This window comes from Nycticebus coucang, chromosome 6 (assembly GCF_027406575.1).
Source record: "Nycticebus coucang isolate mNycCou1 chromosome 6, mNycCou1.pri, whole genome shotgun sequence".
NCBI classification, from domain to species: Eukaryota; Metazoa; Chordata; class Mammalia; order Primates; family Lorisidae; genus Nycticebus; species Nycticebus coucang.
The window spans coordinates 101656445-101675304 of record NC_069785.1 but is presented as its reverse complement, the minus strand read 5'-3'; the positions used below and the strand labels follow the sequence as shown (position 1 = coordinate 101675304).

The 18860-nt window shown below is 42.8% G+C and overlaps 1 protein-coding gene across 4 annotated transcripts in view; it reads right to left on the bottom strand.

Annotated features, from left to right (window-relative positions):
- The window catches only part of ADAMTSL3 (ADAMTS like 3), a 406539-nt gene that overhangs the window by 23987 nt on the left and 363692 nt on the right, over positions 1–18860 (bottom strand). For 2 of the 4 annotated variants that reach the window (XM_053593613.1, XM_053593612.1), the window contains exons 24-26: positions 6508–6690; positions 4366–4482; positions 12–195 (exon numbers count right to left, since the gene is read on the bottom strand). In XM_053593613.1, the coding sequence (XP_053449588.1) occupies positions 12–195; positions 4366–4482; positions 6508–6690 (484 nt within the window). The remainder of the gene's footprint in view (positions 1–11; positions 196–4365; positions 4483–6507; positions 6691–18860) is intronic. The other 2 variants (XM_053593614.1, XM_053593615.1) reach the window with 2 other exon arrangements.

Below are 18860 nucleotides of genomic sequence, written 5' to 3'. Positions count from 1 at the left end.
CTTCATGGTACCTCGCAGGGCAGTCCTGGACGTTACAAGGCTGAAACCCAGGCAGTGGCTTCTGGAGGTGCTCACACATGGTCTCACTCACTTCCTGCCCATTGGCCATCACACAACGGGGTCTCTGAATGCGGGCTCCCAAGTGTCCACAGGTGGCAGAACAATGTGACCAGTTACCAGGCTCCCAAACAGGCTCTGCAGAAAAAAAAAATGAAATGTCATGACAGCCACAAATAAGAAATGATGACCAGCTTGAGAGGACATGTCCAGAGACCCCCATGGCCTGTTTTCTGAGTGGCTGCTTGTCTGGTCTTCAAGCAGCACATGGAGAGAAAGCCGCCTTGCAGTGCAAGGGGATCCTTTAAATCTTACTTTCCTTAATTGACTTACTGAAGTAAGTGGCAGGAATGGCAGCCAGAATGGGGTCCTTGGACCACAGCCTGGAAAAGGGGCTGTCATAGGCCAGCTGGATCTGCTAGAAATACCCCAGAGAGAGGGAGGAGGCGCTCTGAGTGTGCTGTCTCCTCAGCATTCTTTAGGCAGGGCCCATAGGACAGGAGAGCGGGGCCTCTCCAGGGGATGTCCTACCAGGTTTGATTTCTCAAAAGTGGATCAGGTCAAGAAATGAAAGATGATTTAGCAGGAGAAACAGGGGCAGGGATTAAGCAGTAAGTTTAAAGATGCATTTGAGTTCCATTCCTATTTTTCCATTAATTCTTAATCGAAACTTCAGATTTGTCCTGAAACTGCCTAAATAATTTGTCATGGAGACATCTGGAAGGAAAAAATGGGAGTTTCCTTTAGAAAAGTAGAAGTTGACCACCTCCAGGAATCCCAGCTTTTTTTTTTTTAGTGCTTATTCCAAACAGCCTTTTTTTCCCTTGCTGATGCTTGGTAAAAGATGAGGTAGGACACGATGATGACAGATTTGTGTATGATCACAGAAGGTGCCAGGTTTTCCTATAATAATCACAAGTAATTGATAGCTACCAGCTGTGTCCACAGGCCTTTTCACACAGCAGAACCGTTTCTTTAACTTATTGTTTTCCAGTTTTGCCTTCTGATTTTTGAATTTTTGTCTTAAATTGTACATGGCATCATTTGCAAAGCAGAAACATAAAATATATTTTATGTTATATTTTACTTACAGCCTTAGTTATGTGCAAGCAAGAACCTTCAAGGTTGTATTTTATTTTAAAATAATTTTTTTAAATACTGAAGTTTACTGAGAACCTCCCAGATGGCAGGTACTGGGTCAAATACTTTGTAATCCATTTTTCACTTAATCTTTATGGTCATCTTGTGAAGTAGATATTTTTATTTGCAGAGGTGGCAGCTGAATGAACCTAAGTAACGTGTCCAAGGTCCATCACCTGTTAGCTGGACTGGAACCCAAGTGTGTCTGACTCCAAGTCTCTTTCTATGGTGCCACATTTCATAAACACACCTTGACAATTCAAGGCAGGACAAATGTTTATTTCTTTAAAAACATGTGTTTTTATTGAGGCAAAATTCATGTACAATAAAATGCTCAGCTCTTAGGTGCGGAGTTTTATAAGTGTTCTCAGTTACTTGCACAACCATGATCCAAAGTGAGGTAAGTAATATTTTCATCACCCCACTCCCCTCCAAGCAGCCACTCCTTCATGTCTATCAGTAAACATCAGTGTCGCCTATTCCTGGGTTCTGAGCTGTAAATGCTCTTTTTTCTTTGGGCTTCTTTTGCCTGACATGGTGTTTGTGTGATTCACCCACATCATGGTGAATATCAGTAGTCATCTCTTTTGTAGGTGAAGAACATTTGTTTGTATGACTATATCCCAGTTTTTTATTCATTCTCCCATTGAGGATCATTATGAATACACTGAATATTCTTATACAAAGCATTTTGTGAACAGGTTTTTTATCTTTTCCCAGGTAAATACCTGTGTGTGGCATTGCTGGGTCAAGGGCAGGTATATGCTAAACTTTCATAGGACAAGTGCATGGGTAGTCTTGTTTTAATCTACTCTACTGGGTGTGCAATTCTATCTCATTGAGGTTTAACTTCATTTCCTTGATGCTATCAGTATATCTTCTTTTGTGAAGTGTCGGCTCAAGTCTTTTGCCCACTGTGTGTGTGTGTGTGTGGTGGGGGGAGAGTAAGATATTCACTGTGAATTTGTACAAGTTCTTTATATTTTTTAGATATAAGCTCTCCATCAAACATACTCTGCCAAAATTTCTACCAGCCTATGGCCCATGTATTTCATATTCTTAATGGTGTCTTTGATGGACAGATATTTAAAATTTTGATGGAGTCTAATTTGACAATTTTTTTGTTGTATGGTAAGTGCTTTTTGACACAAATACCTTTGAAAAGTAGATCATATCACATCACTCCCATATAAGATTCCTCAATGGCCTCCCCTGTTTTAGGAATGAACTCTTGAGCCTTTACCTTGGTCCTCAAATCTCTCAATGATTTGGTCCTCGGCAACTCTCCAACCTCATCTCAAGCTCCTCTCCCCACCTCCCACTGTACTTGTCCTATGAACTTTATCTGTCCTTCAACCATGTTGAGCTTATTCTCACTTTGTGGTCTTTGCACTTACTATTCCCTTTGTCAGAAAGGCTCCTTCTTCCCCTTTCTACACGAATGGTTCCATCTCATCCTCCAGTTTTGGGATTAAACATCACTTCCTCAGAAGGCCCATGCTGAGGTGGGCCATAGGATTGGCTACCTCCAATGACCACATATTTCATTGTATTTACCACAGAGAAATAGCTTGTATAATTATATTTACTTGGCTTTTGTCCATCTCACTTAATAGAATGTCAAGTCCATAAACACTGTCCTGTTCAACACTAGGACAGAGACTGCAAAATTTTAGTCATTCAGCCAATATTTGTCAAATTAATAAACAAGTATTTTTGAAATGCTAAGCTAAGGATCCATTGAAAGGTTGGCACAGCCCACAGTGTATGAGCATGTCTTCACACACATGTGTGTGCATCTGTAGGAGGTAGCTGAACAATATAGGTAGTTCTAATAAACCCAGAGTTTGACTATTTCAAAGGCTCTACCTTCAACAGTAGCTTCAGCCTCACACATATGCAACTTTTTCATCAATTGATTTGAGGGAGTTCTTTTGATCTTGGTGTTCTATGCCACATGGAACTTGTCTGTGCCTTTGCACAGCCTAGTTTTTCTGACTAGAATGTCCTTCTTCTTCTTCTCAGAATAAACATCATGACCAACATGAAAACTTAGTTGACTTCTCCAGAGAGACGCAGGGCCTCTTCCTTGGTGCTACCATCCAATTTTGGTCCTCTTTCTCTGCGGGCACTTGTCACACTGCTTCAGAGCATCTGTTTATACAGCTGCCTCCCTCTTCAGATGAGGACTTCTCAAGGACTAGGTCATCTTCGCATCCCTAGTCTTGAGAAGAGCTAAGCATTGTGAAAATATTTATTGAATGTCCAATGAATGGATTATTATGCATAGAATAATAGGAGTAGTATGTCTAAGAGAGGAGGAAAGTATATCACATTAATACCCCCAAGATATTGTGTCAGGAATAACACGTGAGGGATCACTGATTGGCATTCAGCATTGTCTTTTTCTTCTGGGTACTCTCTTGCATCTCAGGAGGTAGAAGCCTAGAAACTGCATTTTCCAGATTCTCCACCTGTGTGTTATATTCTGCATAATATATTATGCAAAGGAGAGGCAAGATTTAAAGGGTAGAAATGATGCAGCCATTATTATTCTGTGTAATGAATAAAACGTCAGGTTTAAATGTAGTTTGTGTTCTTCTGTGATTTACCCACCTTTGAACTACAAAGAGCTGAGAGCATCAGTGATGATTTCGTATGATTCTAGCATTTTTGATTTTTTAAATTCTATCTTGCTGCCTTGGCCTTCTGAAGAGTTTTGCTTGTAATACTTAGATTAGGGTCTCTTGATTAAGCAATGACATATAACAAAGTTGCTATATATGGAAAAATAATTTTTGTGAAAAGAGAACAATGAAAGACTCAATTCTAGTGCTTTTAGCAAACATTCCTTCTATTGATATTTACCAATTTGGCAGAAGTTTTGAAACTGGAAAATCTATATTTGCTTTATTATAAATAATGATCCATATTTGGGATATGAACTCTGTGGGCTGCCTCAGGAGTGGGATTTTCTACAAAATTCCTTCAATGTGGAAAGAATAAGTTGAACCACTAAAGACCAAGGGATAAGAAAAAGGTTGGCCAAATGCCTAGGAATGATTTTCCACATTGCCAAGTGAAAAACATGTAGGGTCTTTTAGCTAATTCCTTATCCTTCCACATGCCTCACAAATAGCAAATCCCAAAGAAGTCAAAATCCCAGACCTTGAAGCAGGGGTTCTCCTGTTGGGCCATTGCTGTTGGCTCTACTATCAGATGCCTTGAGAACAGACTTTTTATGTCCCTTGGGAAATACAGTTTTACTCTCTGGCCATCTTCGTTCTGAGAGGAAAAACAAAAGTAACACTTTTTACCAGTTAGAAATGATCTAATTCTTATTTCAGCTTGGGTGTTCTTACAGACAGCTACTAGGACAGCGCTTTGTAATATCGTCTGTGTCCCTGGATGCTGAGGCTCACACGGGGCTGGGACAGGAATTCAGTTAGAGACATTCACCGTGCTAATATTGGCATCAGAATGTAGTCACCAGAATTCCAGATGGGGCTGAAGGAAGCAGACTGGCTGGCTAGAGGGGCTTTGGGAGAATGTTCCCCAGGGGACCTCACAGGGTAAGGAATGCAGGGTTTTAGGAAGGTTGTCAAGCTTCAGCATAAGAGGATGGGAGAGGAATTCCATGTTATGGATTTTTCTCAGTTAAATTAGGAATGCTGTGACATGGTCCCTCAGCCAAGTTACCGAAGTCATGACCTGCTAGGCTTGAGGGGATTCCTGAAAGAAAAGGTGTGCAGGGCAGGGATGAGACAGCCAGACAGTCATCAGTGGAGATGAACATAAGCAAGGAGCAGGCTGGGACTCTTTAGAGATCAGGGAGAAGTCCCTGAAGAATCCATCAGGGTTAGCCCTGCCCATCTACTGAAACTCTTCTATTCTGAGATTTTAGAAGATCACTGTGGCTCTTAGGGAAGCACCACTTGGAGCTTGTCACTGCCTCTCTGATCAGTACTGAGAGCCCCTGACAGGCCGTGTGAAGGGCCCTGGGAGAGCAGAGCACGTGTCTGAGCATGAGTCCACATGCCCTGTGAGCCCCAAGGTTCCTTATAAATGCAACAAGATTAAAAATTACTGTTCATGATGAGGTACTACTGTAAATATCACAACAATCAGTGAACATCAGAGCACATGGAGTGCATGGCAGCTATCCCAGCCCCTGCACATGCACTGCTCATTGCTATATCTCTGGGCCCCTATAACTGCCAACATGGAAAGCCATAAAGGATGCTCATTCACATCCTCTCCTCTTGGTTCACAGTATTCTAAAATTCTAAAATACCACAGTATTAGTTTTGCTGGTGATTCTATTTCATTCATTCATGAAACACATATTTAATGCACTTGTGTTAGGTGCTGGGGATACAGAGGGGAATAAAAAAAGATTTCTGTGATTAGCTCTCAAATGTTTCCAAACTCTAGTGGAAAACTAAAACCCCAGTAACTTGAAGCTTATTTTAGTGACAAGAGCTTGACAATCTCTAGATATTAACCCCAGTAGACAGAAGTTAGCTTCTCATCCTGTGCTGGGGGTACCTTGCAAATTGCAAGGGGGGCAATTCTCCAAATTGCAATACTGACCCAACTGCACAACAGTATTTTAAGACTCGATAAACTGGTATTCATGGGGTTCCTACTGTGTACCTCACACTCTATTCTTTCCTCAAGAATGCAAAAGAAACATCAGACATGGTTCTTACCATTGAGGGACCTCCAACGTCACTGAAGAAACAGAAATAAAAAAGAAACCATATCAGAGCAATGCATAGGAGGACTCAATCAGGCACCAAGTAGTGAGAGCAGAGAAAAGAGGGTGTTGACAAGATTTGAGAAGGACGCACACAAAGAGGAGGGACTCAGCCGGTTCCACAGGATAAAGCAATTTGGGCCATGTAGGGGAAACAGTGAAGGACATTCCTTTCCAGGAAAGCAAGGAGGGAGGAGCATGATGTGTGAAACTATTCTGGCTAGAAGATACCTCGGTGCTAGCTAAGAATAGGGGTCAGAGGAAGAGCAGATATAGAGGAAGAAAGGGTCTTAGTTTTGGCCAGAAAAGTTTAACAGTGTAAGTTCTTATGCAGAAGAGTAGCATTAAAAATGTCACAGCCTCTGAGAGAAGAACTGGTTAAGACAGGCTGATAGAAATTAGTGCTTCTTTTTGAAGAGGAAAGGGTAGTGATGGTTCAAACCATCTAATGTCCATCTTATGCATGCCTTGACCCCAGAGTCAATAAAACCAAGCCCTACTTTGTACACACTATAGGGATATTTAATGAACAATAAGAATCTGACACTCACCCAGCAGGTGGAGCACAGATGCTGCCACTGCCTTTCCAAGAGCGTTGGTGGCTGTGCAGATATAGGTGCCCTCATTTTCAAGGGAAATGTTCTGCAACAACAGGGATCCATTGAAAAGCAAGGAAACATTGTCACTCAGAGATCCTCCTTTCTTCAACCAAGTTATATTAGGCTGAGGAACACCTTTGGAACAAAAAAATATATATACATATAACAAAGGTAATTCCTATAACAACAGGGCCATAGAATCATGTTACAAATACCATTAAGTGTTTTGACCACAAGTCAGCAAATGATTTAATTGTACAAAATTTAAAAAATGGCTATTTCTATTTCAGTAGTTCCTCTATGGTGGGGGAGGGGCATCTTGTCAAAACAAAGTGCTTCGGTCTACTGAGCATCTGACTGGTTTATAAGCTAAGGTACTGGACGGGCTAAGGATAGTGGGGCTGCACTATATTGGGGAGTGAGGCATTTTGAAGTTGGGCAAGGTGAAAGGTTGGAAGAAAGGAGTGGGTAGAGCTAGGGCAGCGATTCTCAGCCTATGGGTTGCGACCCCTTTGTAACAATGAAAATACATCCTGCATGTATCAGATATTTACATTACGATTCATAACAGTAGCAAAATTACAGTTATGAAGTAGCAACAAAAATAATTTTATGGTTGGGGGTCGCCACAATATGAGGAACCGTTTAAAGGGTCACAGCATTAGGAGGCATTAGAAAGGTTGAGAACCACTGAGCTAGGGGGAGTGAATGCTGAGTCAGAGAGAGAAATTCCCACTGTCAGGTTGTTATGAGGAAGACTTCTGACAATAAAAATACCTAATATAGATCATTAAGTTGTTTGATATGCATATGCAGTGAACATTCCTCCTCTTGTAGGAATATGAGGCTTGTCAACTAAGTTTGCAAACTTGCCACAATGCACTTACATTGGCAGCATTATACAAACAACTCAGTAAGATTTCATAACCTCGGTATATCAGTGTCCCACAGCGGTGTTCATGTCAATGTGTGGTGGTGTCTTGCTGAGTGGCATTCATTATTGTTGTGTGTTTTCGTGTGCTATTTGGAGAATGTCAGAGCTTGAATTAGAGCAATGAACATTCATAAATTTCTTGTTAAATTTGGCAAGAGTGGAAATGAAATCAGGTATGTGTTAGTAAAAGTTTATGGGGATAATGCCATGAAGAAAATGGCAGTGTACAAATGGATTAAATGTTTTTCTGAGGGGAAAGAAAATATCACTGATGAAAAGAGGTTAGGGTGGCCAGTAATGAGCAGAAATGATAAAATCATTGTAAAAATTAATTGAATTCTGCATTAAAATTTGTCAGCTGACTGTGAGAAGCATAGCAGATCAAGTAAACTTCAATAGAGAAACAGTTTGGAGAATCTTAACTGAAAATCTTGGCCAACAACTTACGGCTGTTGCATCATGACAATGCACCAGCTCACATGCCATCATCTGTGAGGGAGTTTTTAGTCAGTAAACAAATAACTGTACTATAACACTATCCTTAATCACCTGATCTGGCCCCCAATGACTTTTTTTTTTACCTGAAGATAAAATACATATATTGAAAAGAAGACATTTTGATGGCACTTAGGACATTAAGGGTAATACGATGACAGCTCTGATGGCCATTCCAGAACGAGAGTCCCAAAATTGTTTGAAGAGTGGACTCGGTGCTGGCATGAGTGCATAGCTTCCCAAGGGAAGTCCTTCCAAGATTACTATAGTGATATTCAGCAATGGGGTGTGGCACTCTTTCTAGGATGAGTGTGTGAACTTAATTGTCAGACCTTGTATACAGTCTTTAGGGAAACAGATTTTGCTCATTGATGCTTTTGTAAGAGAGGATAATTTTGATTATCCAATGAAGGTGATATAAATGTTTTCTATAAAAAGGATAATTTCAGGAAACAGGGAAGTGCTGGGTTTCAGGTCTGGATTAATGCAGTGAGGTGCACAGGCTATAAGCATTATCACAAGGGCCTGGGCACAGAGGTGAGCACAAGGAATAGGAAGACCTTCTTCCCCCAGATCTTGGAAGTCTTAGCATCTTGCTGGGCTGTGCAATTTGAGAATCAAGGGACTCTCATTTTGTTCTTAAGAGCTGAGGCAGCCTCAGATGATGCCCAAGATTGCTCTAAGTGACTGGTTTGGGGATTCTTTCTCCTCCTGCAGTCTCTGGCTAAAGAGAATATGGAAGACACTGCATGGCTTTCTGACAAAAGTCACCACTATTATCCCATCATGTACACCTTGAAGTAGGCAGTGCACACACAAACATGGTGACATTTTCACTCTCACAACTATTCCTCCTCTCTGTGAGGCAGTCATCATTCTCTTTGTCTCACAGCTGAGGAAGCTGGTAAGCCTCTGACTTCAGGTCGAGTTTTTCTGTCCTCTACACCAAGCTGGTTACTCAAGTCTCTTAGAGCCATTGCTGTGTGGCTTTAGAGAAAACTGTCTACCTGAAAATGCTTAAATTTAATTGTAGGAGCCAAAGCCTGATGTTGGTCCAGAAGTATTGCCTGAAAACTCAAGGTAAGAAGAAAATTCAACTCCTACTCTAAGAGGGAGAGGAACTACATAGTAAGAAAAAAAGCACTGTCTTGGGGTGGGGAGAAGGCTTTGTTCTCATTCTCCATATTTATTAGTCCTCCAGCCTTGAATAAGGAATTTGGGTTTCAACTGTCTCATCTGTGAAAGAAATCTGAACTAAGAATAGGAACTCCATTATGTTCAGATACAATCTTCGAGGTTTTTAGAAACTAAGTCCGAGATGGTTGTCCTTGGGGCTTTTTGTCCTTAATTTTGTGGCTTTATATGATCTGAGTATAGTAGGCAGAATTCTAATGACGTCTCAATCAAGTATTAATCTACTGGAAAGGGATTTTTGCAGATGTAATTAAGGTTACTAATCAGCTGACCTTAAAATGGGGAGACTCTCTGGGTGGGCTCAATGGAATACTATGAGTCCTTAAAATAAGAAGAGGAGGGTGGAAGAAATGGTCAGAGAAATGGTGGAGAAAGAGAAAATAAAAGAGATAAGGTAGAAGAGAAAATAGGAGAGATATGAGAGGGACATGATCTACCATTGCTAACTCTGAAGATAAAAGGAGCCAGGAGCCAGGGAATGTACGTGGTGTCTAGATGACCACTATCAAGGAAGTGGGAACTTCTGTCCTCCAATGACAGGGGCTTAACAACATGTAGGTAGATCTTATACATTTCTTAATACATTTATTTCTAAGCAACTCATTTTTTTTGTTGTTGTTGTTTAAAAGTAAATTTTGTAGTAGTGTATTGCTAACACAATACACTTGGTAAAGATATAAGCTTAGGCATTTCCAGCATACAGATAAGGCATTTGAACCCTTGAGCATGGTTGAGCTCATTAGGAAGTGAGTATAGGAGAGAAGAGAAAATGTCTGAGGACTAGGTCCTGAGAGATTCAACTTAAGACATTGGGGATGACAGGAGGGACAAAGGAGGCTGACAAGGAACAGATGATGTGGTAGAAGGAAAGTTGAGAGAGACTGGTTTCTCAGAAGCTGAGAAGGAGGGAGTGAGTGGTTGTCCAAAGCCATCATCATAGTCAAATCAACAGGTAAGATAAGGTCTGAGAACTGACCACTGAATTCAGCAACGCAGACTTACATGGTCAGCCTATTAGTGACCTTGAAAACACCTATGAAAGTGGAATGGTGTGGACAAAGCTAGGTTAGAGTGGATTCAAGAGAGCATGAGGGAAGATGAAATTGAGAACAGGGAATATAAACTACTCTAAAGGCATTTTGCTATTTAAATGGAAATCGAGGAATGAGACAGAATCTGAAGGGAACAGTGGAGTTCAGGAGGAGTGTTTAAAGGTGGTTTTGCTCACTGTGACTTCCTAATTGATCTCCCTGCTTCCACCCTTGCCTTCCTTCCACTCCGTGATTTCTTACAGTTGATACTCAACACAGTAGGCAGAGTGCTTCTCCTGCAGTGCAGCTCAGGTCATGACATTCCTCTGTTCAGAATCCTCTGACGGCTGCCATCTCGTATGGAATAAAAGGCTGATGGCCTGCCTACGCACATGGCCTTCCCCCACCCTGGCCCCCCATCGACTGGTTCAAAATTTAAAAAAAAAACAAAACAACCAGCCAGAGAGAGTTTTTTTTTTTTTTTTTTTTTTTAATGGCTGGGGTCCTGCTGTATTGCCCAGGCTGGAGTGCAGTGACTATTCACTATAGCCTCAAACTCCTGGCCTCAGTTGATCCTCCAGCCTCAGCCCTCTGAGTAGCTGGGACTACAGGTATCCACCATGTCAGGTTGAGAGATAGATTCTTGATAAAATTAAATTCCTAGATCTAGATATGCCCAAAGTTCGCTTCATCCCAGGACTTATCAGTTTAAAAAGCCAAGATTTTCTCCATTTCTCTTAAAGCCAATTCGAGATGGTTCTGTCCCTTGTGACCATGGGAGTTTAGACTAAAAACTTAGGTATGAAAACAACCCAGATGGCCAAATGGCCATCCCAGCATGAACATCTGAAAACAAACTGACATAATTACATTCCAAAAGAAAATGTCAGAAACAGGAAACTTAAAATGAAGAGAATGAGATCACAGCAGAGTGGAGGACCAAATTCTTCCTTCTCACTCTACTCACCATCCTGGAGCACTTTCATCTACTGTGAGGAATGTAAGGACAGTTCCCAAGCTGAAAACTCCCATATCTACCTATTCCAGTTCAAGCCTCTCCCGGGACAGCTCCTCACACTCAGTGGCTTCTGGGTGACCTCTGGGCCCCCTTCCTCTCAGCCAGAGCTCCCCAGCCAGTATACTCATCCCAGCTGCACAGCCATTGCTGCTCTCACCTTCCTTTCATCCTCCTTGTCTAATGTCCCATGAACCTTCAAACATTTTTTACCTAAGAACTCTCTTGGTTTGGTTTCTTCTTCCCCATTTTCATGGTCACTGCTGTAGCTTCAAGTCACAGTTCTTGCTTTACTGAAAGAACCTCTCAGATGCTTCCCAAATCCCAGCTCTCTCTCATGCAAGGTCAGTGGGAACAACATGCTTAGAAACACACATGATCCGTGGCTGCCACAGAAGCTGGATGCCCAACATGCTCAGTTCTGCAGCAAATGGCCCTCACCTGCAGCCCCAGCCTCACCCCGACCCTACGTCCTGCCCCTCCACCACCATCTAATGTGCAGTCAACTCTCTTCCCATCAGCATGCTAGCCATTGGCCGGCTCTTCCCCTGGCAGTGCTCTTGCCATCTCAGCTTGACACGCTCCTTTTCGTGGCCCTGTCCATGTCCAAGGGAAGCCCTCATGAACCTCTCGCCCTCCTCTGGGTGCATGTTCCTCCGACTCCTGTTCTGCATCATTCACACTGACACTGGTGCATCTTCAGTGCAATGTCATGGCCCGGACTACACTGTGACCTCTCGGGGTTGCCTGCTGCCAGGGCACGACGTGCAGTGGTGCAGGTGTGATCAGTAGAGGCCTGTCAGATTGCAAGTGTTTGTGGCTCTAGAGGAGGAACTGCCTATCACAGGGCTCATCTGTCCCCAAGGCTTCAGGAAATGTCTTCTGCCTTTATGGCCCTGGCTGCTGAGGGACTGTGATGCCTCAAAGTGACTCCCCAAGGGAGTCATCTGAGAGCATCCATGTGGGTGCCACCTCCATTCCCACAGGGCTGCCCTGCTCTGCTGGCTTCCCTGAGCTCAGGACAGACCTCCAAGTTTTCCTGCAACTCAGCTAACCAGAAGTCTGAGCCTCAGGAAACCCCATCAGGAGCTTCTGCAGACACTGCCCACTCAGGAGTTCTGAAATGCAGAGCTGAGCTAGTGAGGGCTGTGGTGAACTCCATAGTCTAGATAAGTCTGGTGTTCACCTCAGCAGAACTTATTGCCCAACAGAATTTTAACAAACAAACAAAAACTAAAACTAAAACTCCCTCCAAAGTAGGTTTTTATTTAGTGGGCGCATTTTGGTTGCACATTACTCCGATACTTTATTAGTCCTGGTTGGTTCAAGTCCCTTGTGCCTCTGCTTGTATCACTAGGTACCACAAGTATAGGGCAGCACGGATGCTGCTCCGATGCCCCTGTGCCTCTAAGTCATCGAGAATTCATCTGCCCAACAGATATTTCACAAGTGCCTAAAGTGTGCCAGCACTGTTCTTGGTGCTGAGTATCGTAGCTTTTCTGGGAGGCTGGACATCAGCTTCTCCCACCTTCTAAGCTTTTGGGAGAGTAAGGGAGAGTGAGCCTCCTCTCAGGAGTCTGCCTCTTGCTCCAGCAACCTCATAAGATGCACTCCGAGGCCCTCACACTCAGCACAAACCTTGGGAGTCCCAGAGCAGTGCCTTGCGCACAGGAGTCTTGTTGAGGTGAAATGAAGAAAACAATCCCAGGGGAAGCAGTTTTGTTTTGTGCACCAGAGGGTTTGGACATGTGCATTGTGGGCATGAGCTGCATAATAGGGACAGAGGAATTTGGGGTTCCTTGGTGGTCCAAGAGATCAGGGGTGAGGGGTAGAGGGCAGGGGACATGGTGAGCTGGGTAACTGGCTGCCTTTGCCATAGTCCCCAAACCTTGGCTTTGCTTACTAAGTTTGCCAAAGGCCTGGGACTAATGGATGTCTTTCTAGGAGCGGACAGCAGGCAGGGGGCTGATGATGCGGGCAGCACATCTGCTCCCTGATGATGGCAGGCAGAGCAAAGACCACACGGCTTAATGCAGGGGCTGGAGGCCAAAGGGCCCAGGCCAGCATAAGTCCTCAGGACTGTCAGATGTCAGCTCCAGACAGCTCAGGAGTATCCAAACTCTGGAGGAAGTAACAGGGGCCAGAGATTTATGCTTTACCCTAAACTCAGGGTGGCAAGGGCATAATATTGAGTTTATACAAATAATGATATTCCAGAGATACAAGGAATTTTATAAAACAAAATAGTGGCAGGTTTAAATGTAAAAGAACAGACAAAGGTATCCAGGGCTGAGGGAAGACGTTGCCCCTGGGACTCAGCATTCAGAAGCTCGACTACTTGTGAACATTTTCAAAGAGCTCAAGAGGCCAGAGGAAATTCATACAGGCTTCTTCATAGCACAGCTCTTTACCATCATTCAGAACAACAAATGTTTGCTCTGCTGAAACAGCTATAAAATGTCAGAAATAGTTTAAACTTATTTATCTAACCTTAAAGACAGATTATTTCCCCCAAGACTCGCAGCCCTGAAATATTCAATGTTGTCTTTTCACAATGTTGAAATCATTTTTGGCAGACAAATGTTGTGGAGAAAAGTTCAGATCTGGAGGGGCTGTGAAACATGTGTTGCAAAAAGCTGCACCTCTGGGGGTCTTTAAAATAGTCAGTTTTAAAAAACAAATTTCCTTCATCCTTGAAGGGCCATGAACTATTCCATGCCATAAAATCCTCCTCAGCCTATTCAGAATTCTCTAAAATGCTGCGTCTTTATATAAATATTTATCATACCTGTATGTTTTTGCTCATTTGTTTCCTCTAGCTACTCAACAGAGTTTCAACACTCACACAATATTCTGCATGTTTTTTCCCCCACATATGACAAATTAAAGTTTAAGCTACCATTAGTTAATTCCAGGGAATCAAGAAGAAATGATATTGCCAATTTGTAAGATAAGAGGCCAACTGAACAAAGAGCAGGCAAACCACAGAGGGAGTCATCACTTATAAATGAGACAAATAAACAAGAGTTCAAGGGTTCAGTGTCAGAGAAAATACCCCAAAGCTGCCAGAATAACGAATGTATTTTTCTCAGCTAAGGGCTCATCTGCACGGCATAGTACATTTTTTCAGGAATGTTCCTCTTTTGAGTTAACCACATACCCTTTTGTTCTTTTTGGCAATATGTTATCTATACATTCTGGATATGAAGGACTATTCACCCAGGATACCACATTCAGAATTGTCTTCACATATAGGGCTAAGGGGTTTACCATTTACAGAATTCTCTTGAATAGCTATTAAAGTATTTTTCTATTCTCTGGTGTTAACGGATTGGCATAATCAGTTCCTCAAGCAATTTGATTTGAGGAGGTATTTATTTACTATTTTTTAGGGACAGAGCTTCATTCCGTTACCCTCAGTAGAGTGCCATGGTGTCTTGGCTCACAGCAACCTCAAACTCATGGGCCTAAGTGACCCTTTTGCCTCAGTCTCCCAAGTAGCTGGGACTACAGGTGCCCACCACCACACTTGCCTAGTTTTTCTATTTTTATAGAGTAAGGGGTCTTGATCTTGCTTAAGCTTGTCTCAAACTCCTGAGCTTAGGTGATCCACCTGCGTTGACCTTACAGAGTGCTAGGATTATAGGCTTGAGCCACCACACCAAGCCTATTATTTATTTTGATTAGAGGATTCAGAAATCATCTGAGTAACAGTATTTATTCCCCAAGTCTAAACTTCAAAGTCTTTCACTAAGGCTGTTGAAATGTGTTTCCTATGACCCAGGGTTGACATTCTCTCTTCCTGGCGTGATCGTCTTGATTTCTCAGACATGCTGAGCTCTGCCTTGCTGGGGCCTGAGCACCTCCCTTTAACTCAGTGGTTCTCAACCTTCCTAATGCTGTGACCCTTTAATACAGTTCCTGTGGGTCACGACCCACAGGTTTAGAACTGCTGCTTTAACTCCACCAATCAGATCTCACTGTTCACTGCTGGGTGTTGTCCTCCAGAGTCTCATTTATAGGCTAGAAGGTGCCAATGAGAATTATTCCATACAGAACCTCCAGACTAAAAACTTCCAGTGATTACATTGAAGAATAAGACTCAAAGTCAAATTCTGGTGCGAATCCATGCTGGAGCTATACAAGTGGCGTGAATTGCTGATTCCAGCATAGAGGTGGAGAAAAAGTCAAATTGGAAGAACCATGCACATTCCTAAGGCTTCCCCTAATAAGTGGAAATTTTGGTAATCTATCAATTAACTGGGACACAGATGAACAAATAGCCATTACCCGTTCGTTAAAAGCTGCAGTTTAAGATATGGCTTATTGCACCACGATCTTGAAGTTGGTCCCACTGTTGTTACCACCAAAGCCCAGAGGACTACGGGGGCTGGAGATGTCCACACTGACCCCCAGGGCTCCTTGTCCTCCTTCCACTAGGCATCGACTCTTCTCTTCACACTTCTGAGCCACCTCACTCTATTTCTGGAAGGGTCCTTTCTCCTCAGGAACTATGGGGAGTAAAAGCCAATTTTCCTAGGTCTATAGCTTTTCCTGTTCTTGGAGGAGAAAAGCACAGAAGTCTTTTCAATTTATGGAGCCATCCTAACAACAGCCCAGGACACTTTCCGTTCTTAACAGGCCACAGTGGCTGTAATGTTGAGACTGTCTATGTGTTGTTCCCTCCACCACAGATTATGTACTATTCCTTTTCACCACCTGGGACATTTCTTTTCTTCCTTTTTTTTTTTTTTCTTGAGACAAAGTCTCAGTCTGTCACCCTGGGTAGAGTGCTATGGCATCACAGCTCACAGCTACCTCAAACTCCTGGGCTTGAGCGATTCTCTTGCTTCATCCTCCTGAACAGCTGGGACTACATATAGGTGCCTGCCACAATGCCCAGATAATTTTTCTATTTTTAGTAGAGACAGAGTCTTACTCTACTCAGGCTGGTCTCAAACTTCTGACCTCAAGTGACCTCTCCCAGAGTGCTGGGGTTACAGGCGTGAGCTACTGTACCTGGTCCACCTGGGACATATCTACTCAAAAGACCTACCTCAAAATCACTTCCTTGACCCTCTTGGACATGGATAGCTGACTTCTCCTCTGTGGGACTTTAGATACTGAAATATCAATTGTTGGCCTAATTCCACCATCAGAATGAGCCCAGAGCATGGGCCTGGCCCCAGCTTCTAGTTCATTCCTGATCACCCACTGATTCCTAAGGAAGAGTCTCTAAATTTGAGATGACATTTGAGATAATTCCCAGGGACCTCTTTGGCTGTTTACTGGTTCTTAATCTTGGATGTCCATCAGAATCTTCTGGGGGAGCTTTGAAGAACCTTAATTTTCAGGCCATACTGCTGATGAATTAAATCAGAATCTCCCGGGGGTGGGGGTGGGGGGGTGGGGTTTGAGGGATTATATTGTGGTGTCCAGGCCTGAACTGACATTATCCATAACAATAAAATGACTTTAGTGTATTGTGTATCAGTCATGAAAACAAATAAACGTAGTGTTGAATTATCAAATAAATAACTAGAAGGAATAAATGAATGAAAAGAAAAAAACAGAGGGGCACAGAAGTTGGGATGTTACTAGAGATGTGGGAATTATATGTATACAGAAGTCCTGTAGTGCCATCCCTCTAAAGAGTGCTTTTTGTGAGGTCTTGAGTGCATTTACCAGACTGTACTCAGAAGTCTACATGCTTTTCTATTTGCGGGGGTTGAAATCTAACAAAATTTCCTCTGCCCCAGTCCCCACCCTGTGTGGGTCCTGTGGGCTCCTGTCTCTTGCTATGAAGTCATAGTTAGGTCAGAGGCATGGGAGTGAATTAATGGGGGATTCAAGGGCTTGGGATGGTTTCTCTGTTTTACAAAAGATACCCTGCTCCATCCCCCACAGCTGCCCTGTGCTCCCCTGCCAGGGTCTCACAGTACAGAGCCTAAAGCAGAGTCCTGCAGGACAGAAAGCAAGCAAGGGCCTTTCTCTCAGTGTAAGTAGGTTTGATGCTGTTTTGGGTGTTTGCAACCTCTCACTTTTATCATCTGGTATGAAAAGCCTCCCAGTTGCTGACTAGTAAACCTCAGGTAGCTCTGGGAAACTCTGGACTAGCCACTGTGGTCCTATTCTGAAAGCCCTGCTTCAGGAGAGTGCTGAGAAAGGAGTTCCAACCAGGAGCCGAGAGCAGGATGCCAGCTGGGTCTCCTGGCTCACCAGCTGTGTAGGGCAACACATAGCAACTCACCAGGGCAGGAGAAGGGGCATTTTATTAACATTAAAATTTAGGCAAGTTAAACGAATTTTACTATCAGAATTATGGTAATGAAAAACACTATGCAAAATCTGAGATAAGATACCAGTATGGAGTGTTCATACATCATGTTGGTAGCAGGAATCTGCTACGGTCATAGGCCCTACATCAGTGTTCCAGACCACGGCTTTCAAACATTATTAGTAGCAATGCTAATTCTTTAAAAGCATGTGTGCATGTGTGTGTGTGAAAGAAAGTCCAGTTTGTTGGAAGAAGGAGAGTAGGGAAGGTTGAACGGGAAGACCAGCATCCTTGACAAGGCTCCAGGGAATCTACAGTTTGATAATCATTGATTTAGCCATTGATCTAAGGGAAGTCCAGAGAAGAAAGGTGTGCGGTTGTTTGGAAGATAGAGAATGGATGGGCACATGGCATGGAGTTACTTGATGCCTGATGGATCAGTCTGTTATTACCATGTGACAGTGTAAATGTGAACCTGGGGCCAAGTATGTGAACATGTGAAGTTTTCAGGACAGAGAAATGTATTGGTGGGACTGTACATGGGTTAGAATATAGATATCTGGGGACAAAAGTAGGGTTGCTAATGACAGGACTGGGTCATGATACCTATGGTTTGAAAGCTTCAAGATGCCGTGAGACTCAGTATATGCAGACACATAAGCCCAAGCACAGGGTTTTTAAAACCAGCCTGAAATTTGACAGGTGCTCAGAAAGCACTTTTTTTTTACTGTTAAATCATAGCTGTGTACATTAGTGTAATCAAGGGGTACGATGTGCTGGTTTCATATACAATCTGAAATATTCTCATCAAACTGTTCAACGTAGCCTTCATGACATTTTCTTAGTTATTGTACGTAGACATTTGTATTCTGCCTTTATTAAGTTTTGCCTATACCCATTCTAAGATGCACCATAGGTGTGGCCCCACCCATTACCCTCTCTCCACCCTAATCTTCCCTCTCCCTTCCCCTTCCTTGGCCCTTTCCTCATAGTCTTGTGCTATAGTTGGGTTATAGCCTTCATGTGAAAGCTATAATTTAGATTCATAGTAGGGCTGAGTACATTGGATACTTTTTCTTCCATTCCTGAGATACTTTGCTAAGAAGAATATGTTCCAGCTCTATCCATGTAAACATGAAAGAGGTAAAGTCTCCATCTTTCTTTAAGGCTGCATAATATTCTATGGTATATATGTACCACAATTTTCTAGTCCATTCATGGGTCGATGGGCACTTGGGTTTCTTCCATGACTTAGCAATTATGAATTGGGCTGCAATAAACATTCTGGTACAGATGTCTTTGTTATATTGTGATTTTTGGTCTTCTGGGTATAAACCTAGTAAAGGAATTATAGGATCG